The sequence below is a fragment of the Vigna radiata genome, chromosome 7, assembly GCF_000741045.1.
Source record: "Vigna radiata var. radiata cultivar VC1973A chromosome 7, Vradiata_ver6, whole genome shotgun sequence".
Lineage (NCBI taxonomy): Eukaryota > Viridiplantae > Streptophyta > Magnoliopsida > Fabales > Fabaceae > Vigna > Vigna radiata.
In genome coordinates, this window is record NC_028357.1 from 45,902,434 (window position 1) to 45,925,012 (window position 22,579).

Here is a 22,579-nt window from a genome sequence, read left to right on the forward strand (position 1 = left end):
AAAAAGGAATTAAAACCAAAATCGTCCCAAAGTAAAGGGACTAAAAACATATTTAATCCAAAATTTCATCTATTGAAAAGAATTTGAGTACTCAAAGATATTTTTTTCCTAATAATATATATTTGACAATATTTTTTTATAATATTTTAATATTATTTATGTGTTATTATATGATTGGTTTAAATTAATACTTAATTATTATTATTGATTGTGAAATAACTTTAGAACAATATAAGTAAATGATATTAAAATGTTGTAAAAAAATGTCAAAATATCATTTTTTTTTTTTATCTTACACCGTATTAAACATTCTCAAACTTTCTCTCTTGAAATTATAATAAAATGTTTTATACGTCTTTTTCTAATATTTTTCGAATTGAGAGTTTGAAAAATAATTTTAAATCTGAAAAATATCTTCTGGAACACTCGATCTATATATTCGAGATTAAATGTTTTGAAAATTATTTTTGAATTTAGAAATATCTCTAGAAGTATAGAAAATATGTTTTAGATTTAAAGTATGTTTTGAAATGTTCAACCCGAAATGGATGTTTTCTATTTCTAAGTACACCATTTCAAAATTAATTTTTAATATATATTTCAGAGAATCCAGATCTGGATTTATCGTTTGGAATGTTCATTCCAAAATGCATCTTAAAAAATTCTAGAACAGTAAAGAAAATTATTTATTTGAATAAAATATTTTTTTGAACTTTATATTGAATAAAAATATAATTAAATTATAATATATATATATATATATATATATATATATATATATATAACTCATTTTACTGATAATATTGGATTAGATTTACTTTTTAGGATAATTAGTTAACTTCAAATATAAATTATTATATACATTTTTACGGGTCTAATATTTATTTCGTTTGCAAACGAAGGTCATTCAGATAGTTTTACATTAGACGGTTCCATCACTATAGCATTTCTTAGAGTGATATATTTGAAGTTGGTTGTGTGAACGAGGCAATTTTACATGCACCGACTTATCAGTGCCACCGTTGAACAGATAATCTAATTTCTTAATGGAGGTGAGGAAAACACTAACTATGTATTTTAAATTTAGGATAACATACTTTGAAAACATTTTTTTTATAATATTTTAACACCATTCACGTATCATTCTTTGGTCCATATTGATATTTATAATTATTATTATTATTATTAATTGTGAAATAGTTTTAGACTAATCACAAAATGACAGATGATGTTAAAATATTGTCAAAATATCATTATCAAATTTAATTCATGAATATATGAACAAACAGATAATTTTCAGATACCTCTTAAATAAGTTCCTAACACTTTTTTTAATATATCATAATTAATTTTTTTAACATAAGCACTTTTTTTTCCACACATCTTAAAAGACCTCATACCACAGTTTAAACATGAGTAAAAGATAAATAAATCAACATCTCTTAATTAATCCATTCTTAGATATTATCATAAAAAGGTAAAAAGAACAAAAACAATTTTATAAATTTTCGTAACATTCTTTTCCGGTTTTTACAAGATTTAACTAACTGTTGAGATATGTGCCTTTTTAATTAGAATTTCAGTATAGAAAATTTCATTATCATAAAATTGTAGCGATTTTGCTTTTATAAAATAAATTACATAATTTTAATTTTAAGCTACTTGTCATTCACATTTTTCTTCATTCTAGATTGTGATAATCAGACATCTCAACAAAAAAAAAAAAAAGGAATAATCAGGTTTTTTAGTGTGCAATAGTTTAATTGCCCAAAGTTAGAACCTATTACTTGATACATACCATTCTAATCTTCCATCATTAGACCAATCCTAGTGAATTCTGGTACAATTCCAAGTTAAACTTACAAAGAATGTGTCTTTTGTCATTGGTTTTAATTTCTTGTTTCCTTTGGAAATCTCGAACGAATGTAGCACATTAATTGTGTTACAATTAACATTTTATGGTCATGCAATGGGGAAAGTAGGGGTAAATTCAAAAGATCCATGTATTATTGGAATAATGTGTGAACAGAAGAAAAACCATGTGGTGACTGACAGGCTTTGATATTTGAATTACTGCTACATGACAATTAGTACGTAAGATCAATATGGTCCAGGCACTGTAAAGAGAAAATTCAATAAGACAAGAACTGCATATGGTGGCCAAAACTGAGCAAAATGAGACAAACCCTCTTCTCCAGATTTCCGTTTTGGATGAGGGCTCAAGCAAAAACTAGCATAATGCAAAGTCCTGTTTACTATTGGTTAAACAGTGACTTAAAAGTTCGGATTTTCAGCCAAATTGCTACATATAGAAGGAAAAAGTCCTTCACTTACTTTTGGCCAAATCCAACATTCATGAAGCCAATGGCCAGGTCAAGAGGCACCAATTAATTCCATCATCGTCAGCTACCATGAAGGTGTCATGCTGCCATAAGCATGCGTATTTATTTTCAATACGATATCTCTAAAAGCATTTCATGCTCAGTTAACAACTGCAAGTGTCGACCATAAAATTAATTGTTATATAAAAAATTGATCACTGATTCAGCACTGAGAACATGCATCATCAACGGCTGGCTATAAACCGAAGTGGCAGCAATGCATTTGGAGACCATTGTGGCCACCTGAACAAGTAGATCCCAAAACGACACACACTCAATTGATTATGCACACAGTCCCACTTGAAGGATATCAGTGATTTACCATTTTTATGTGACAAGTTTGGCGCAAAAGCAACTTAAATGGAGAACAAGGCCGTATGTATAGTCACAATCTGCTGCTAAAATCACTATCATCTCTTCTGTCCTCTTTTGCATATACCATTTTCGTCCCACACATTTCGCAGAATTTATTCATTAGAGTAATAACTGGCATGTAGCCCTTTCATACAGGTCAATATCATAACCATTAGAGATATCACATTTAAGAGAAGGAATACAATTGACAAGTAGATATCCGGTAGTAGGGTATAACAGTTCCCATTTTTCAATGATATTCGTTGATGTATCAATTCAATAATATTCTTGCATAATATCCTTTGTTTGATGTAAGCGAGACGAAAGATACAGTTATCCCATATCAACTGCCCAGCTGCCATGCTACATGACTTCCCTTAGGTTCAGTTTGACAGGATACCTGTTTTTCTAAAACTAATGTAATGCTCTTAGCTCATTTCTATCCACCAAAAAAATGGAATTGGGAAGAGAAGAGTCTGTCAAATTCACACGCCTATCAGTTGCATTGAAACTATTTAATCAGTCAGTGATGTGATGTTAGAGCACGAGAGAGAAAGTTAAAACTTTGGTATTGACTTTGCTCGCAGGAACTGCTTAAGAATGGCCTTTTCTTCATCAATTTGTTTTTTCTCTACAGGGTTCTTAGGTTCCAGTTTTCTTTTCTCTTCCAGCATCCACTGGAAAATTTCACGTTGTAGTTCTTCAGGGATAGGAGGCCGCATTTGCTCAGGTGTCGTGACAGGCAAAATGAAATCATCGTAATTTAAATCAAATGAACTTGTGACGGGTTCAGGAGGAACTTCAACACTAGCCTTTCCCTTGTGAGATTTTTGTGCTGTTCTTCTAGTAATCTCCACTGAATCTCTTCGTTTTGCACTTGCAAATAGAAAAGCTGCAATCAAATGTCATGGAAAAGAAAAGAAACAAATACTGATCAGTATATTTTAAATGATCCTCTAACTGAAAGCCAACAGGCGCATGCTAGGATTCGACTCTACTAAATTGGGAGAATGCACTTTAGAGGATAAAGCCCAATTACACTTGTTGACTAGAAAACCAACAGTTTAAACTTTTGGTAAAATAAAAATATATTTAATAAAAACTAAAATTAAATTATAACACTTTATCCTTTAAAGGAGTTAAATTCCTAATGCTAAGGTATACATCTGATTTTTTTTCTTCTTAATATCAAACACAAGCGATTTTTTACCGATAATGCAACATCAAGTGACAAATATAAGAATAGCCATGAACACTATATCTCAAACTGATTATTTACTTATCATACCTTTTAAATTATAAAAACAGTCTTATTGAAAAGAATGTCCTAAATACATTAAATATTTCATCAAGGGAATAAATAATTAGTAATGACATGTATGCCTTAACTTTGTAATTGACATAACTCAAGTGGCCAATGGCTTAGTATGGAAGAATTATTGACCATAGAAATTTCATCAAACTGCAAAATACGAAGGTGCTATTTAAAAAATAAAAGGTATCAATCACTAAACTGTCATTTTCTCACATTTCCATCAATGTAACCAAGAAACGAAAAGAGAAAAAGAGACCAGTACCACTCATTTTTAGACATACGTCTTACAACCTGAACCACCGTGATCCTAATTTTACATGCTTTCTGAGCAAGTTGTACTGAACTAACAGAAAAATCATGTTACACAAATCCAAAAAGTACCAGTTCTCCCGTCACAACATGCAGTTACGTAATAAAAGCGTTCATTTACCAAAAAAAGTGATTAAAATCCAAAAGCCACCAGCAATGATAACCATTAAGATGCGCCAATTATTGCCCTTAAACCCTCCCTCCAATGCTGCCCAAAACACCCAAATAGATTCTAATTTTGGATTTAAGGCGCTCCTTTCTTAAATGCCATTCAAATACAAAAAGAAAAAAATCCCCGCAATACATTCACACCTTAAAATCAGTGATAACACCAAAGACAATCAGTAGCATTTCCCAGTAAAGACATCCATTATAACCAATGAGAACAAAATTATGATAAACCAAAGTAAAAATACATAAATTTTTCAGCATAGTAAAGTAGTTTATCATGAATGCCGTCACCTCCACATGAACATACTTAAATTGATATCTATAGCAATCAAGCCAGTCGACAAAAACACCTCAATCAAAGATGTCTTTCTTACTGATTCAATGTTATTTAATACCCTAAACGTTCCTGTGGACTTTTTTTTTGTTGCTAAAGAACACAAAATCCTCCACTGTAAATAGTTCTGCTTGATCAGGTAAGACTATTACGGGTGAAAAAACTTTCCCTTTCGAGTATAAAAAAAGCATAGAATTCAAGGAAGTGAAGCACGTGCAGGTGGAAGTTCAAGTGCCCAAGGCATGAAGGAATCTTGTTCGAAAGAAAAAAAAGAAAAAAAAAAAAAGCAAGTCAATCTTCTTAAGCAATGTGTCGAACACCTGAAAGGCAAACACTGAAGAGGACAATGTAACCGACGACAAAAATAAGAAGCAAAAAGCGAGTATTGGTAATAAATAAATGAAGGAATGAAGCATAATAATGGATGGAGAAAGAGACATAAAGAGACCTCCAAGAGCAAGGTTAGAGAGCAGCAAAAGGCGCCAAATGAACTTGCAGCGCTTCATAAGCAACCCAGTTGGAGGTGCAGGTGGGGGAGTCTCACCCATTGTCATTTCTTCAAACAGAATGATGATCACTCTGCACTCTGATCTGCTACACAACAAACCTCAGATGTTCACGTTCTCCATCTTCACACATCACGAGTCATTGCAACGCCATTTTCCTTTGTCTCTTCTCTTGTCAACTTTTCCCAGCATCAAGTCAACTTGGATTTTCACGTTTTATTTAGGGCCCATTCTCTTACACAAAATGGGTCATCACACGGCCCGATCGTAAACCCTTCCCATTCCCAATCTTAACAGAATCTATGGGAAGACAGAGGAAAAACACGTTATTATCACTGTTCCTCTAAGATAAAATTAGGTTTAAATTTTTTTTTTCTAAGTTAAGTTCTTATGTTCAGTTTAGTCTACTTTTAAAAATGTTAACCTTTAGTTCCTATGATATAAAAAATGTATCAAATCAGTCTTCATGACAGCACTTAATGAACAACAAATCACTTAATGAAAAATTTGTGATTTGTTAATGAATATGACTGATTTGATACATTTTTCATATAATAGAAATTAAAAGTTGATATTTTTAAGAACGAAGACTAAACTGACCATCAGAACTTAACTTAGGGACAAAAAAGAGTTTAAACCATAAAATTAATACAAACCATTTTTTAATATAATTATATGTAATTTTTTTTTTTACGATGTTAAAATAAAGTTTTTTATTTAAAGCATGTAAGAGAGTATATGTAAGCAATATAAACATTAACTGTAGTAAACTACTCCCAAAAATAGGATTGACTATACAAAATTCTTAGACATTTTAGACATTGTAGCAACTCAAAATTCATGTTCCTTTCCATTCAACAATCACTGAGTTATATCAAGATGAAAGTGATCAAAAAATGCACAAAATTAAAGAAAACTCTTTCCTATTAAAACTATTCCTTGGAGAACACACTCTATTTGCTAAAATTAGAGATAAAGGTAAATTGTTTCGCTTTTGCTTGTGTTAGTGATTTTATTTTTATTTAAAATTAGGACATCAACAAATTTGTAATGAATGAATATGAAATGATTAATCTTAATTTAATGCATTAATTTATGAGTATAGAAGTGCTTTATTTAGCTAAAAAAGATCAAATAAAAGAAAAACAAGGTAAAAGTTTTTCTTTTCTGTAACTTTCTATAATATGTGAAGAAAGTTTTTAAAACTGCCCATAATCAATTGTAATCATATTCAATAATCAATTATGGAAATACAGTTTTGAGAAATCCAAAAAAATATATATACTAATATACATTTATATTAAAACAAATAAATAATTAAAACAAATATATTAAAATAATAAATAAAATAAATTATTTAAATTTTGATAATTTATTTCAATATACTTTTATTGTAAAAAATAGTTATTTTATTAATTAAAATTTTATAATAATTTTGTATTTTAGCTTAAATTTGATTTTAACTTAAAATTTTTAAAATTCTTTTTTACATTAAATTATTTTTAAAAAAAAAACATTTTATAAATTATTTGTAAATATATAAATATACAATAAAATTTATTTTATGGCATCAATAAAATTTACGTGAATTCACTTTTTCTTAATCAAAACAATCTTGACTTTTTATTATTTTTTTCTTATTTTTTTTTACTCACTCAAATTCATTTCCTAATCCAGCCCTTAAAAAAGAAAAGGTTAAGAAAATAAATTACTTTTTTATGCTATTAAGGTGTTTAGGAAGTCTCAGACAATTTTACTCTTACTCCAAATAATTTCAGTATTCCACTATTCATTGTTTCCTAAATTTTAAAAATTTAAATTTAAATTTCATATTAGGAATAATATTGTTCATAATTTTATGTCAGTGAACTATTTAATTTACACTATATCATTATCGTATTTCTCTTAGTTATTTTATTTTTTCTTAACTTAACATACACAACCAACTTATAAGGTGAGGTTTGCACCTACTTATATACTATAAATTGATCTTATCATCCGTCGATGTAGGATTTTCAACACACTCCCCTCAAGCTAAAGTATGAGCGTGAGATTAAATATTAATGGGTGGTCCGACAACAGTCTAATGCGTCCGGGTGGAACAAAATGTCTAACAAAAAAAAAAATCTCGTTAGGATAAATTATAACAATGACTCTGATACCATGTTCAATATAGTAAAAAAAACTATGTATGCACTAATTTTCTTTTGTGTTGAATATATACATAAAATATTATATTTATAATAAAAAATATGAGTTAAATTTAAATGTAAATAAAGTAACTTAAAAATAATATACATATTGATACAATATACATTCTCCTAATCCTTTTTCATATCGCTCGGGAGATTAATATACCTTACTAACACAAGGCTCGATATTGCAACAACTTAGCCAGGCCTTTTATATGCTGCTGACAATTCCCTTAGAGTTTATACATACTCTAACTCAACTTGAGCAACTTAGTCATCGTAAGACATTCAATCTTCGAGTTTTGTGTTTCTATTTGGACAACCCTTGTTGCCTAGAAGTCAAAGAAGCAAACTATTGTGTCCAGATCATCCTCTTCTGAAGCTAAATACAAATCTCTAACTTGTGAGATACATAACTTCATCATCTGTTCAGGGACCCCTTATTTTGTCTTTTGTGACAATAACTTTATGATCTACATTGCAAATAACCTTTCATTCTATATGAAAATAAAACACATAAAAATTGATTACCACGCCACATGACAAAACATTATTTATAGTCTCATCAAAATTCTTCATGTTCCTTCCACCAATCAAATTATTCTATTCCTTATGTTATTAGAACTAATGAGGGTGACAGAAATATATATATATATATACTCTTCCCTTGTTTTTTAGTTTTTTTTTACCCTTAGTTAGGTCAATTGAGTTCTCTTTTCCTCACAACAACTTGTATATAACCATCTTGATTATTCTCTTTGAACTGTGTAATCTTTTTCTCTTCAATATATAATAATAAAAAAATCTTTTCTTATGCATTCTATCGACCACTTACACCACTCTTCCTTGCATGGTATATGAAGAGTGAAGGCAGGCTCCTCATAAGTTAAAAGCTTTTTGAAGCAGACAAAGTCCAAATCAAGAGCACAACCCACAGGTCTCCAGGACACAAAAAGCTGCATCCCAGACATGAATTATCACTATCATGATTGAGAACCCCGTCAGGTCAATGTGGAATAATTAATAGCTTTTTAAGTGAACCGTGGGAAAAGCCTCTATAAAGGACCCTAACCAACGTGGGAAGCAAAGAAATAAAGTAGTTCGGTTGCTTTCTCATCTCGAACCTCGTATATATCCAAGTTCCCACATCTTCTTAATTTCTCTCTAAACACTTATTGAACTATTCCAATTCATTAAATAAACTGATCTCACACTGTTCATCGCAATATATAAAAACCCTTGTAAATTTTATTCAATTTTTTGAGATAAAATGAGACATACATCAAGAAGAGACCCACACTTTTTGGTCGTCAACTTGCTCAAACCAAACATTATATGACAAAGTACATAAGATCGCCCACAACCATGTAACTTTATTATCCCTCCCATTTCCTAACTAACTTACTGCATTACATTACATCCCCTTCTCGCACATATAACTCAGACCATTGATCTCACACAATAATAAAAAACTAGCCAGTCATAAACAGCTACAAGAAACCTAATTAACGTTCTGAAATGAAGCCATGAAAATTAACCGTTGAAATTCATCCCTGAACAAGGCCATAAGATAAAGCCATGAGAAGGATCGCAGCCTCCTTCTCGTCCTGAGGGAAAACTTGATGCATAGCCAAGCTCTTTCTTAGGCGTAATGTCAAATCCTCAAACCCAAACTTGTTTCTGCTTTGAGATGGCTTTGCTCCAACTCCATGCTTGCGCTTCTTTTTCATCTGTGGTGCAACCTGAGTTCTTACCTTCTTCTCTTTCTTCTGCAACTTGTTTCCCTTCACAGACTTCTCAGTTTTCAAAATCACTGTTCCATTTCCCGATGCTGCAGCTGCCATGGCTCGTCTCGCCTTCCTCTGTCGAATTCCACAGGCGTTGCATAGTGACTGTCACAAAAAATTTAATTTAATTTCAACATAATATATAGCAATATTCTAGTTAATTCTACTTATTGAGTAGAAAATGCTTAAAAGTAAAGAGCTGGAAGATTAGTTGGGTACTGGTGTGATTAAACTAAAAATTGATAAAAAGGGTAGTGATATTTAGTTCGAAAATAGTTAAGTACGGATCCAATATTGGGATTTGTGTTTTAAGATAAGGTGTACCTTGGGGCCTCTTGGTCCACTCCTCCAAAGAGGGGTCTTAGTGGTATGGCAATCAGCACAAACCCTAACAGTGTTGTTACTGTGGTTTGAACAGTTGTTGCTGCTGCTGTTATCAGTTCCAAGCGGTGATAATGGTTGCTTCTCATCTTCAAACTTATGCACAGTGCTGTCTTCTATATATGCACCAGTTTGATCGGGCCCCATCATCTTCTGCATCATTCTCATCTTTGAAGGCATCAACTTCACCGAACCATCCTCAGCAGCTGCTACGTGATCTTCACTCCTCTCTTTCTGCTTGCATACTGTCACCTTGAGCTCACTTTGTGCCACCGAGTGATCCCATGATCCCATGGTAGGGTTAATCTTCTCAGCCTAGATAAAGATGGCATCATCAAAATTAGCAAGAAGATATAATAGAATATCATAGTGATCATAAAGATTATAAATATATATATATATATATATATATGAATCTGAATTAGTACAAGTATGTCTCACCTCTTCATGACCTGATAAGTGTTTTGTTGGTTCCCAGGAGTGTGATCCATCTTCTTGATCTGGAGGGTTGAAGAGGACGGGATATGGTGAAGATAGATAAGAAAAAGAAGGGTAAGCATGATGAGTGGGAATGAAGAGCTCATGGTTTTGATCTTCATTAAGATCCAAAGGAATCACAGAAGAGTGGCGATAGGCTGGAATCATGTTGGAAGCTCACATAAAAACAGGCACACACGACAAACCAAGCCACAAAGAAATCCAAGGGAGAGAGAGAGAGAGAGAGAAAGAGAAAGGGATCAGCGCAATCTGCAAACTGAAACGGTTTTCCTTTTGTCCAATACAAAGGTGGAAGACGGTTTAGAGAGAGAGAGAGAAGATAGAGAGAAAGGAAATGGCGAACAGTTCCTAGCGCTACTCTTATAAAGAACGGAAACCACAGGATAAGTTTACATCATCACATACTACTTGAATGTATACCATATGATCTTTTATTGTTCACCACATTTTTTGTTTTCTTTTGTAATACTAAATTAAATGGATACAATTCAATTAAGTATTTGCATCTTATTTTATATTATTATTTTAACTCCACTGATTCATAAACTAATCTTGGTATACTTATGGTTGACTCATTAAGTTGTCACAATCAGTAGAAAATAACAATTTCTCGTTTTTGTTCCGCAAATTTAACCTAATTTTCCAAATATATACTTTTACTGTTTTAATGATATAATTTTGCTTAATGCATCCATTATATCTAGTCTTGATCTTCGAGTGAGAATGAGATATTTTTATAAGCTTCAAGCCTTTGAGTTTAACATGTGAATACTCTTTATTGAAACTTAACCACTCCTTTCAAAAACATTTATAAATTAAATCAAACCTAAGTCCTTCTCACAAATTTATGGGTGTTGCAAATTGACACACACTCATTGGATTCCATGACACAATTATTACTGCAGTTTGTCGAGTTAATGAATGAACTGAGATTACACAATCAAAAATAAGAATATTAAAAACACATGATATATGAAAATTTTACTCCTGGCTAGGTTTTCCGATATACATTTCATTAGGAGACATTACTAGATAATTCTAAATAACAAGATTTGTTAATTTGTAATGATACACAGCTAAAAGTAACTTTTTTTATTATTGCAAAACCTATAGGAAGGATTAAACTTAGAAGGGCGGTAAGAAATTAAAACCATCGCTATAAGAAGTTCACGTGACTTGATGACACCTAAAGAGACAAAGTTAAAGAGACAAAAAAAATGGAGTGTGTGAAATGCTACATAAGGTGACCCCATAGGTATGACAGAACCTTATCTGCAGAAAGTTTTTACCAATAAGAAAGGAGCCCTATTGGTTTAGATATAGTAACCTTGAGCCTCTATTTTTTTCTTGATTGGAGCTGGAACAAGGTGAAAGAAAGAAAGAAAGAAAGAAAGAAAGATGATGCATGAGAAGTGAAACACCTCTTTGCATGTGCATTGCCAAAAAGCATTGAATGCTGGTGCAGGCAAATGGACAGAACCCAACACACAATGAGAATATTTTTTGGGAGGCACCACTCCCATTTCAAGTCTCTAATCTCCTCACTCTCTGTCTAGCGCCGTCTCCCTTTTCTTTCCTATAGACAACACAAATCATCAACTGTGGCATCAGACCATGCTCATCACTGTTCAAAGTATAAATGCTTCCTTCTCTTCATACAGATCACAAGTCAAAGTTTTAACCAATCTAAGTAAATGGTGAAAAATCATTCACACACTGACGCACTTAGGATTCCTTAAAATATCACGAGCTGATGACCTAGTAGGAAAACACACTTGAAGACTTTTATCTAGGCTACTTTTCATTCAAGCGAAATCTCTTTAAAAAATCTACTTACATTCTTTTCTAACTCAAAAGGTTCATTTATCAGTCCTTTAATGTAGGTCAACAAACTATTTTTTTTAGAGAATAGCTTTAAAGTAAGTAATATTTGAGTTAAGAAATACTAATGTAAGAAGAAAATTTTGTAGCAGAGTTGAGTTTTAATAATTTAAGGTTATTTACCTAAATAAAATATATCATAATATAAAAAATTGAAAACAATTAATAAATTAGAGTTTCAAAATATAGAAAACAATATTTTTAATCTTTAGCGTTATGGTATATGTATTAAAAAAGAACAGTTAAAATTGTCAGATTTAAAACTGTAAAAAAATCTAACAATGTCTAACAAAGACGCAGTCATATAGAAATTAAAATATTTTTAAACTGATTTCTTAAATATTTATTACACAAATAAATAGTTTATATATATATATATATATATATATATATATATATATATATATATTATTTTTTATTAGAATTTAAGGATTGTAATTTTCTTTTATTTACAAACAAATGAAGCAAAACCTTAGTTTATATTTTTTAAACTTTTTGGAATTTAGAATAGAGTAGAAGACTTTTTCCAAAAAAAATAATTACAAGGTTATTTCTATTGAGTTTTTTCTGCATTTTGTAATCTTGTCAAGAATTTCCTAATTCTTGTGACGATCTTTCTTAGGCTTATCAAACCTTAGTTTGTGGTGTTTTTTCCTTTATCTAAGTTTCTTTATTTTATTTAAAATTTTCAATTTTATGTTCTTAATTATTTTAATCCTTAAATATTTGCATATTCTTTATTTAGAATTATATCACCATTCAATCAGACAAATCACATTACAATAATCCAATTATTGTAATTTAGAGATAATACAATTAGTTTTCCTTATATGTGATTAAACTCAAACAACTTTAAAACTACAAAAACTTTGTAACTCCATATGATGTTCTATATACACATAAAAACATGATAAGAGCTATCATAATCATAACATATTATTCTTATGATCACTAATTGACAAAAACTCACATTGATAACTTAAAGATACATGTAACCAAAAGAATGACTACATGTAACAACAAGACAAATTAAACCGAGAGAAAATGGGTAAAAAACTAACTTAGAGAACTTATGGGTCCAACTTGAAGAGTTTGTAATGATAATCAGTCAAACAATTTCAAATATTGAAATAGACGAATAGCAAAAAACAATTCTTAGAAGAAAAGTTAAAAAATTATAAAAAAATAATTTTTTATAAAAAGATAATATGTTTTAAAATAATAAAACTTATTTATAATAAAATTATTTATATTAAATATTTTTAATATTAAAATAATCGAATATCAATAAATATCAATTCTAAAATATATTTTTTTAATCTTTACAGTTAAAATTCATTCTTTTAATAAATTGATATTTTAATTATTAAATTTAACAAATACTATATTATTCAAATAAAATCATTAAATAAGTAAAAGCTAAGTTATACATTAATTTCTGACTTGCAATATATATATATATATATATATATGAATCTGAATTAGTACAAGTATGTCTCACCTCTTCATGACCTGATAAGTGTTTTGTTGGTTCCCAGGAGTNTATATATATATATATATATATATATATATATATATATATATATATATATAGTTAGTTTTTTAGTGGAAGAATTAAACACACAATTAACCTCTCTCTTCTTTTTTTCAAAATCCTTTAAATCAACTTATCTTCCAAATGTTATTAGGAAATTAAACTGACAACCTTTCAAACTCTTTTTTCCAACTTTTATCACTAGATCAATCTTATAGTTCCTACAAATAAATAGTCTTTTTTTTTTCATGAGTTAATATTTATACTAAACTTTGAGTTTAAAATTTTGAGTAAGCCACTCCGTTAAACATTGAATAAAAAAATTTTGCAACTTACAATAATCTATCTAACTTAACCACGATTCTCGTTGTGACAAGTATTTGTGGTTTCAAAAAAAAAGATATTTTTCCCTAATTGATGCTAATGTAAATATTGTTGTCATATACATCATGTGAGATTGAAAAAAAAAAAAATAGAGACCTTTAGTGAATTATTTTTTCATGATTAATATTGCTCTTAAAACATTTGAAGTAAAACCCTAATCGAGGGTTGTATTGAAGAAGTAGAAAAAGGAAGGAGAAAAATATCCAAGAGAGAGAGAGATGGAAATTGAGGCCTGCATGCATAATGAAGGTTGAACACAAGAGTTTTGTGTAAAATGAAGAATAATAAGATTGTAATATGTACGATGAGGAAGTAGGCTACGTATGGGGGTTGTAAATCACTCCTGTAAACGTTTGATGGTGGTGGTAATGCTGTCCCTGACAGAGACTTCCTTACAAATTATCATCTATTTCCTGTCTGTTATAAGAAGTAAGTCCAAACTTATAGTACTTTTCAAAATTCCAAAGGGGGCCATCACTTTTCAACTCCACCATCTATGCCACGGGTAAGGCTAAGGACAAACTAAACATTTATTAAATTAAATGATTAACTATATTTTTAATTTTAAAATTTAAACATAAAATTAAAATTAATTTTTGTTTCAAACATGGATATAGATTTATCTTCACACTTTAAAATTAAAATTAATTATATATAATCCTTCTAAGCGTGACTCGTCTTAAAATTCAGATATACTTAACAGAAATTTTAGATGGTAAAAGAGATAATATCTTAGAAAAATTAGAATTGGTTGATGAAATTAAATATAAATATTTTGACGTTGGGTGCATTAATTTCTGATGGGAATGTACGGTTGTCCTGCAAATTCCAACTCACGCTCATCATCACTTCAGTTTGGAAATGGTTAACTGTATAAACTAGATCGTCCTTGCATAGTTGCATGTTGGCTTTCAGTTCCAGCACTACTTTCTCTGATGGCTCTCGTTATAGATTGACATAGCGTTGTTCTGTGCTCATATACTCAAAACATCTTGTAATGCGTATATCTTGCTATTTTTATTTCTAAAAATTTTATATTTTTTTCTCTGTATTTTTTGTTTTTATTTTTGTAATTGAAACATTTTCTTAATTTGGAGAAATAAAAACGATTCATAACTATTTTACTTATAAATAAAATATCAACTGCTATAATAAAAGAAAAAGAAAACTATTTTGGTTTAAACGTGGTTTACTTTGGATTGAGAAAGTTTTTAATATTTTTCTTTTCAGATACTCAATTTTTTTTTTAGAATACTATAAAAATAATTTATGTATACATAAATAAAATAAAAATAAAATGCTATGGTGGAGAATCTATATTTGGCTGATGAAAGGAGGTGATTGGTTATTACCAATTAGTTGTAGCATCAACATTTGGCTGTTGTGCCCCGCCACCTTCCGCCGCGACCACAAACATGACAGTGATGTAGATTGGGATGCTCATGTCCACAGCACAACACACCTTTTCAAGTACAGGAAGAAAACTTGGGAGTAGAAGAAGAAACTCCCCACCAGCCCTTTTCTAAACCTCTCAAGCCCAAAATCAAAACAAGGCCCAATAACTATAAATTCTACTAGGCCCGTCTTCTTGGACCATCTAGTGCATTTTGCACACCTTATCTCATTCGAATTAATTTACATTGTATAATAATAACTAGATTATTTATCGTTGCAGAGAATAATTTCTAAAGTTTAGGTCTATGATGAGATATTTCATTATCCATTATTGTCAGCTTAGTTAGTTTATAATTTGCACAATTCCAGTGGTTTGCGGGTTGGATTATGATTATTTTATTAATGAATCAGACCCATCAAATCGTAACAGAAAATCTCATCCACCCACTCTTTCACAACTACACTTTTCTTTACCTTCTGCTAACTTTCGTTTTAAATCATTTCAGTAACTTTAGCATTACTCCATGGTAAAGTCGCAAAGCAAGAACAACACTAGCTTGCAAATAAAAAAAAAAGTACAACATTCAAACCCATCACATCTTTATTCACTAAGCTAACTTAGGCAAATCGACAAAGTTATTTTTGAATTTAGACTTATATTTAAATTCGTTACATTTACTTGCAATGTTATTAATTTACATTTACTTACATTGATTAGGATTAAACAAAGGCATATGATAGCCATTGCCATTTCCATTTAAATTGGCATTTGCATTTAATTTCAATAAATAGGATTTTACAACTTGCAAATGGCTTATTGTTTGTGGTCCTCACATGTGACGTTTGAGATTGTTCTATCTGTATACTATATTTGCAAGGTATTCAATAATTTTAATTAATTAGCATTATGCATGTAGAGGAATAATAAGGTATATGTTTAACCAATAATTTATTTCAATGTTTTTATTATATAAAGTATTATCATATCATTATCTGATCTTTGATTTTTCTATAATGGGTTGGAAAAATGTTTTGAAAAGCGTTAAAATAAACTAATAAGAACCTTGAACACGAAGCTATGTCACATGATTATGTCCATTCATGCATCATCTATGGTCTCGCATGGAGCAATAACAAACTCTCATTCACCATTCTTTGCTTCATATTTGGGATAATTTTGAAGATTAATAATTAAGAGTTGGTTTCCACCATCAAAAAGATTAATAGAATTATGATTCGAGAGAAAGCAAGATACTTTATAGCTTTATGATTATGATTTTTAATAGGATTTTCTAAATTGTTTTTTAATTATTATGTTTAATTATGATATATATTCTATTAAAAATTTCTAATAATAAAAATTCCACAGTACATAATGTATACCGATATGTATAAAATGGATACTTATATAGCTTGTTCTTCTATGCAAGAAAAATATGTTTGGTTGGTTTGTAAGGAGTTTAATCCTTTCACACGATCTTACTTCATTTTTTTTTTCTTCTTTTATTGTGTTGGCCAATACAACTTTTATATTTTAAGAGATTAAATTTTAAACACATCATTTCATATGATTTAAAAATAACATTAGACAATTCAAATCGTCTAACTTCAACAATAAGATATAGTGATATACGGTTTTGTATTATTTTATAATATAAAGATATATTATAAAATAATACCTCTAAATTTATAGTTTCCAACCATATATATGTTTTCAATAAGGGTTTTTGTCCAAATTAATCCTACTACTCAATAATAAAAAAAAAACATAAATTGAATTATGTTGAGTTTCTATAATTTTTATTACACGCAATCTAAGTCGGATTAGGTTGATGTATACTTTTTTCTAAAATTTGTAGCATGAACAGAGTTATTTTAATTTTTTCAATTAAACTATAATACTAAATATTTAAATAATTGAATAATTTAATATCTCATAATTATATATTTAATTAATATACTAATAAAGTAATTGAATAATAGCTATATTAACATTATTTAGTAATGTGAGTTAGATGATATTGAGTTGAACATGCAATATATCTCACTCCAGGTATTAAAAATAGGGTTAAAAGTTATATTCTATCTAATATAAAAATAACTTAATTCAAATAATTAAAATTAAATCAAATCAAATTAGTTCATCCGATTATCAAACCCCATAAACATTCATGCTATTATTAATGTACAAGTGTGCCATATTATTAGATATTCGTTTGAAGCAACGTGTTAATCATTTTGACAGATTGGCAATCATTGCAATAATTCAATAATAATAATAATAATAATAATTATTATTATTATTATTATTATTATTATTATATTACAGATAACGAAATAAAAAATTGAACTAAACTTGCATTTGAACTTGTATTATTGAATAACGGAACTTAATGTTGAAAATCATATTGAAGACATTATCACGATTGGAAAAGCTAAGACTAGAAACAGAAGTTGTTTCATTCAATTTGACTTTTCAGTACCTACCTGCATGCATTAAAATATTACAAAAATATTAACTGAGAAGAATAAAATATGGATTAAATATGATTTTAGTCCCTATACTTTGAGACGATTTTGGTTTTAGTCCATTTTTAAACTATGGTACAATTTAGTCATTCAACTTTAGAAAATTCTGGTTTTAGTTCTTTTTACCAAATTTTTTTAACTTTATTTGTTGTTTCAAACGCGTTTCTCAATTAACATTGAAGTAAAAATATGTCAAACAGTGTAAACAATCCAAATGCTATACGTGCTTGAAACAACAAATAAACTTTAAAAAATTTGATAAAAAGGACTAAAACCAGAATTTTCTAAAGTTAAAGGACTAAATTGTACCATAGTTTAAAAATGGACTAAAACCACAATCGCCTCAAAATATAGGGACTAAAAACATATTTAACCCTAAAATATTCATTAAATGAACATATAGCACACAAAATAATTTATTAGATAAAGTTTCATGTGAATTAAAAATAGAGACAATTTTATAAATAATTTTATGAAAATTAATTAAATTTAAAATCTGTTTATTAACATAGTATTATAATTATGTTAGAATCTATTTTAATAAAATTTATATTTATTTGATCTATTGTTTGACTCATGTTAAATAATTTATTAATATTTAGTCTTTCATACAAAAAAATATATAATAGTATAAGAAATGTGTGTTAAAAATATCAAATTGATAAAAATAATATGATTTAGTAATTTATAAGTAGATGTAAATTTCAGTTTAATTTTGTGAAATTAAGTGATGTTTGGAATATATTTTTAACATAACGTATGTAATATCTAATTATATCTTATTTTGATAATTTATGAACCTTCCAAAATAATTTTGTGAAAGAGGAAAAACAGGAAATGAAGCCTTAATGATATTTTATAGTGTGGAATATGGATGGAAGCTAAAAAGAGGATGATATTTATTTTTGTGAGAAGAGAATAAGAATGGGATTGGATTCAAAGACGTAGTTGAAACTTGGAATCTTCCTTTATGAGGAAGAAGAGCAACATGTTAGAGTGAAAGTAACCCAAAGTAGGTCCCTTTTTACGCCAATTATTACACTCACAACAAAGGAAATTCAGATACATTTACCAAACCCTAACGCAAACCCTTAATATTGCTTTTCTACTTCCTTTTCGACAAGATTCTAAATCCTGCTCACTCTCACTCTCTGCTTTCTCATATTCTTCAACATTCTAAGGAATTGCAAACAAATGTAGTAAATGCCACCATAATTGTGTTGTCGGGACACATTGAAAACTTTTTTCTGTTGTCACTGAAATTCTGGTGTGGTGAACTATGTTTAAAAAAAGTTGAATAAATGGATTTATTCACCATTATAATTTGCTTTTTTCAGATTCCCAAGTTTTTTTTTCTTATTAAATAATGTCATTAATTAAATAATAAATAACTAATCAATTTTTTGTTAGAGAAAGTTTATTTATGTAATGTCAAAATTTTTCCAGGTGTTATAACATTTTTTTGGTAGAGAATGTTTTTTATATGTAATTTAATATTCTATTATCCTACTTGAATACCAATTATTATCATCATATAAATCACATACACATATAGTTCTTACAACAACTTATAAGATCTAATAAAATATTCAAACAAAATGAACATAGACATGATTGAAACTCTACTAGAATAGCTCAACGAAGTATCGACTTATTTAACGAGTAGTACTCGAAGGTTTACTCACCTAGTGACTAAACTTCTCGTCCAACAACACTAACATTAGAACTCAAAGATTAAATCACTCGTAATTTGTCCAATGAAGAACTTTCACGTCCAACGATAACCAAGTTAGTGAACTCTCTTACTCTGGAGTCGCTTAGCAAGAATATCATCGCCTAACGACTTCAAAATTAATGGTCTCTAATCTTAGTCGAACCAAGCAAGTCTACATAACACAGATATACATATTTTTATTATTCCTATAGGTCGAATTATGTAATTTATGACCATAATTCCAATTCAACAAATAAAACTCATCACAAAGATCATTTCATGCATACATCAAAGCCCAAGACACATCATGAGGATCATTAAGATCATGACTAGGATCCAATTCAAGACTTAGGTAGACTCATGTCAAAAGAAAGGCTTAAAAAAGTTTAAAAAACATTGTAACACAAGATTAATCATCTTTTGGAGCCTAATTGAAGATTTCACACTTTGAAGAAGCTAAGTTAATTATATGTATTACATGATTGTATTATTGAAATAAAAATATTAACGTTATAGTTATAGTCATTATTTGAACCCAAAACTATTTTAAAATGTGTCAACATGACCACTGAAATATATATATATATATATATATATATATATATATATATATATATATTATTTTTTATTAGAATTTAAGGATTGTAATTTTCTTTTATTTACAAACAAATGAAGCAAAACCTTAGTTTATATTTTTTAAACTTTTTGGAATTTAGAATAGAGTAGAAGACTTTTTCCAAAAAAAATAATTACAAGGTTATTTCTATTGAGTTTTTTCTGCATTTTGTAATCTTGTCAAGAATTTCCTAATTCTTGTGACGATCTTTCTTAGGCTTATCAAACCTTAGTTTGTGGTGTTTTTTCCTTTATCTAAGTTTCTTTATTTTATTTAAAATTTTCAATTTTATGTTCTTAATTATTTTAATCCTTAAATATTTGCATATTCTTTATTTAGAATTATATCACCATTCAATCAGACAAATCACATTACAATAATCCAATTATTGTAATTTAGAGATAATACAATTAGTTTTCCTTATATGTGATTAAACTCAAACAACTTTAAAACTACAAAAACTTTGTAACTCCATATGATGTTCTATATACACATAAAAACATGATAAGAGCTATCATAATCATAACATATTATTCTTATGATCACTAATTGACAAAAACTCACATTGATAACTTAAAGATACATGTAACCAAAAGAATGACTACATGTAACAACAAGACAAATTAAACCGAGAGAAAATGGGTAAAAAACTAACTTAGAGAACTTATGGGTCCAACTTGAAGAGTTTGTAATGATAATCAGTCAAACAATTTCAAATATTGAAATAGACGAATAGCAAAAAACAATTCTTAGAAGAAAAGTTAAAAAATTATAAAAAAATAATTTTTTATAAAAAGATAATATGTTTTAAAATAATAAAACTTATTTATAATAAAATTATTTATATTAAATATTTTTAATATTAAAATAATCGAATATCAATAAATATCAATTCTAAAATATATTTTTTTAATCTTTACAGTTAAAATTCATTCTTTTAATAAATTGATATTTTAATTATTAAATTTAACAAATACTATATTATTCAAATAAAATCATTAAATAAGTAAAAGCTAAGTTATACATTAATTTCTGACTTGCAATATATATATATATATATATATATAGGGTTTGTTAACACGTGTATGTCTGTTTTTCAATTGATATGTTTTAACAATGTGTATCAGATTATAGTAGACAAAAATACCATCATTTATCATGGATTCTAAGTTTTAAGGTCAAGGATATTTAAATAATTCATTCTCAAAACTAAAAAAATAAACTCCCAAACCCTTACTCACCTCCCTCATTCCTCTCAACCGTCTCTCTTTCATCTCTCTCACTCCAACATTTAGAAAAATCAGAAACTCTTGCCTAACCCTAATCCAATTTGTTTCTCTCTCGTCTCCATACTCTCCCTCACCCACACACACAACAACCCGTGACATTGACATGGTAATTTGTTGCTCTTGCTCTGTTCGTTCATTTGGAGGATGTGTTATATATTTTCCCTTCTTATTATTATTAAATTTTATTTTTAAATTAAATCATGTAAATAAAACCTTTATAAATCAATTAAATTTTCATACATTATTTACACATCTACACCACATTTCATTATATTTTTAAAGAACAAGATATTTCCCTCTATTGTCCTTTTCCCTTTACACAAAGTGTTTCTTTTTCCTTATTTTATTGGTATGGGATACATGGTGTAAGATTACAACCTAGAATTGAAATAATTGTACTTCTAGGGAGCTCTTCTATACCTATTTCTTTAATTTCCTTATGTCCCTTTTTATAACTGAATCAACTTCTGCAGGCGTTTAGAATAAACTTTAACCAGTGTGTAAGATAAAAAACATATCATTTTTTACAGATTTGGAAAGAGTAACATAAAGTGACAAAATTTATATTCATTTTACACACATTAATAAATATAAAATGATTATAAAAGAGTAAACTTTTTCAATTTTTAAAAAATATCTCTCGTTCAAATTACCACCACCATCTTCAATTGGGTTGAGATGAGAGAAAAAATGTTGGAGTGATGACAGAAAAAATGTTGAGACGAGAGAGAAAATATCTCTGATGACAAATGATTTCTGATTTTTTTTTTTGAATTGGCGCAACAGCAGGGATGACAGAGAAAATGTTGGAGTGAGAGAGATGAAAGAGAAAGGGATGAGAGGAATGAGCTAGGTGAGTAAGGGTTTGGGGGTTTCTTTTTTTTTTAGTTCTAAGAATGAAAATTATTTAAATACCCTTAACCTTAAAACTTATAATCCATGATAAATGAGAATATTTTTGTCTACTATAATCTGGTACACATTGCTAAAATGTACCAAATGAAAAATA

At 28.7% G+C, this 22,579-nt stretch overlaps 2 protein-coding genes across 3 annotated transcripts; both read right to left on the reverse strand.

Moving 5' to 3' along the window:
• Nucleotides 1-2,822: 2,822 nt before the first annotated feature.
• LOC106767647 lies at nucleotides 2,823-5,659 on the reverse strand. The gene is made up of 2 exons (XM_014652578.2): nucleotides 5,313-5,659; nucleotides 2,823-3,627 (listed from the first exon to the last, which is right to left on the reverse strand). The coding sequence occupies exons 1-2, from the start codon at nucleotides 5,416-5,418 to the stop codon at nucleotides 3,293-3,295; spliced, it is 441 nt and encodes a 146-aa protein (XP_014508064.1). The 5' UTR covers nucleotides 5,419-5,659; the 3' UTR covers nucleotides 2,823-3,292.
• A 3,131-nt stretch (nucleotides 5,660-8,790) lies between these two features.
• LOC106767109 (GATA transcription factor 21) lies at nucleotides 8,791-13,633 on the reverse strand. 2 transcript variants are annotated; one of them, XM_014651940.2, is made up of 3 exons: nucleotides 13,611-13,633; nucleotides 9,674-10,045; nucleotides 8,791-9,454 (listed from the first exon to the last, which is right to left on the reverse strand). In XM_014651940.2, the coding sequence occupies exons 2-3, from the start codon at nucleotides 10,022-10,024 to the stop codon at nucleotides 9,110-9,112; spliced, it is 696 nt and encodes a 231-aa protein (XP_014507426.1). In that variant the 5' UTR covers nucleotides 10,025-10,045; nucleotides 13,611-13,633; the 3' UTR covers nucleotides 8,791-9,109. The 2 variants fall into 2 exon arrangements, with proteins under 2 accessions (XP_014507426.1, XP_014507425.1); XM_014651939.2 differs by lacking the exon at nucleotides 13,611-13,633 and adding an exon at nucleotides 10,172-10,606.
• Nucleotides 13,634-22,579: the final 8,946 nt, after the last annotated feature.

What these genes read in the sequence shown, in the direction of transcription:
- LOC106767109 (XM_014651939.2), bottom strand. Translation starts at nt 10,375, where the DNA reads ATGATTCCAGCCTATCGCCACTCTTCTGTGATTCCTTTGGATCTTAAT. An exon ending in ACTTATCAGGTCATGAAGAG is followed by an intron (nt 10,046 to 10,171) that starts GTGAGACATACT and finishes ATCTTTATCTAG; the next exon opens with GCTGAGAAGATTAACCCTAC. An exon ending in GTGGACCAAGAGGCCCCAAG is followed by an intron (nt 9,455 to 9,673) that starts GTACACCTTATC and finishes TTTTTGTGACAG; the next exon opens with TCACTATGCAACGCCTGTGG.
- LOC106767647 (XM_014652578.2), bottom strand. Translation starts at nt 5,418, where the DNA reads ATGACAATGGGTGAGACTCCCCCACCTGCACCTCCAACTGGGTTGCTT. An exon ending in CTCTAACCTTGCTCTTGGAG is followed by an intron (nt 3,628 to 5,312) that starts GTCTCTTTATGT and finishes ATTTGATTGCAG; the next exon opens with CTTTTCTATTTGCAAGTGCA.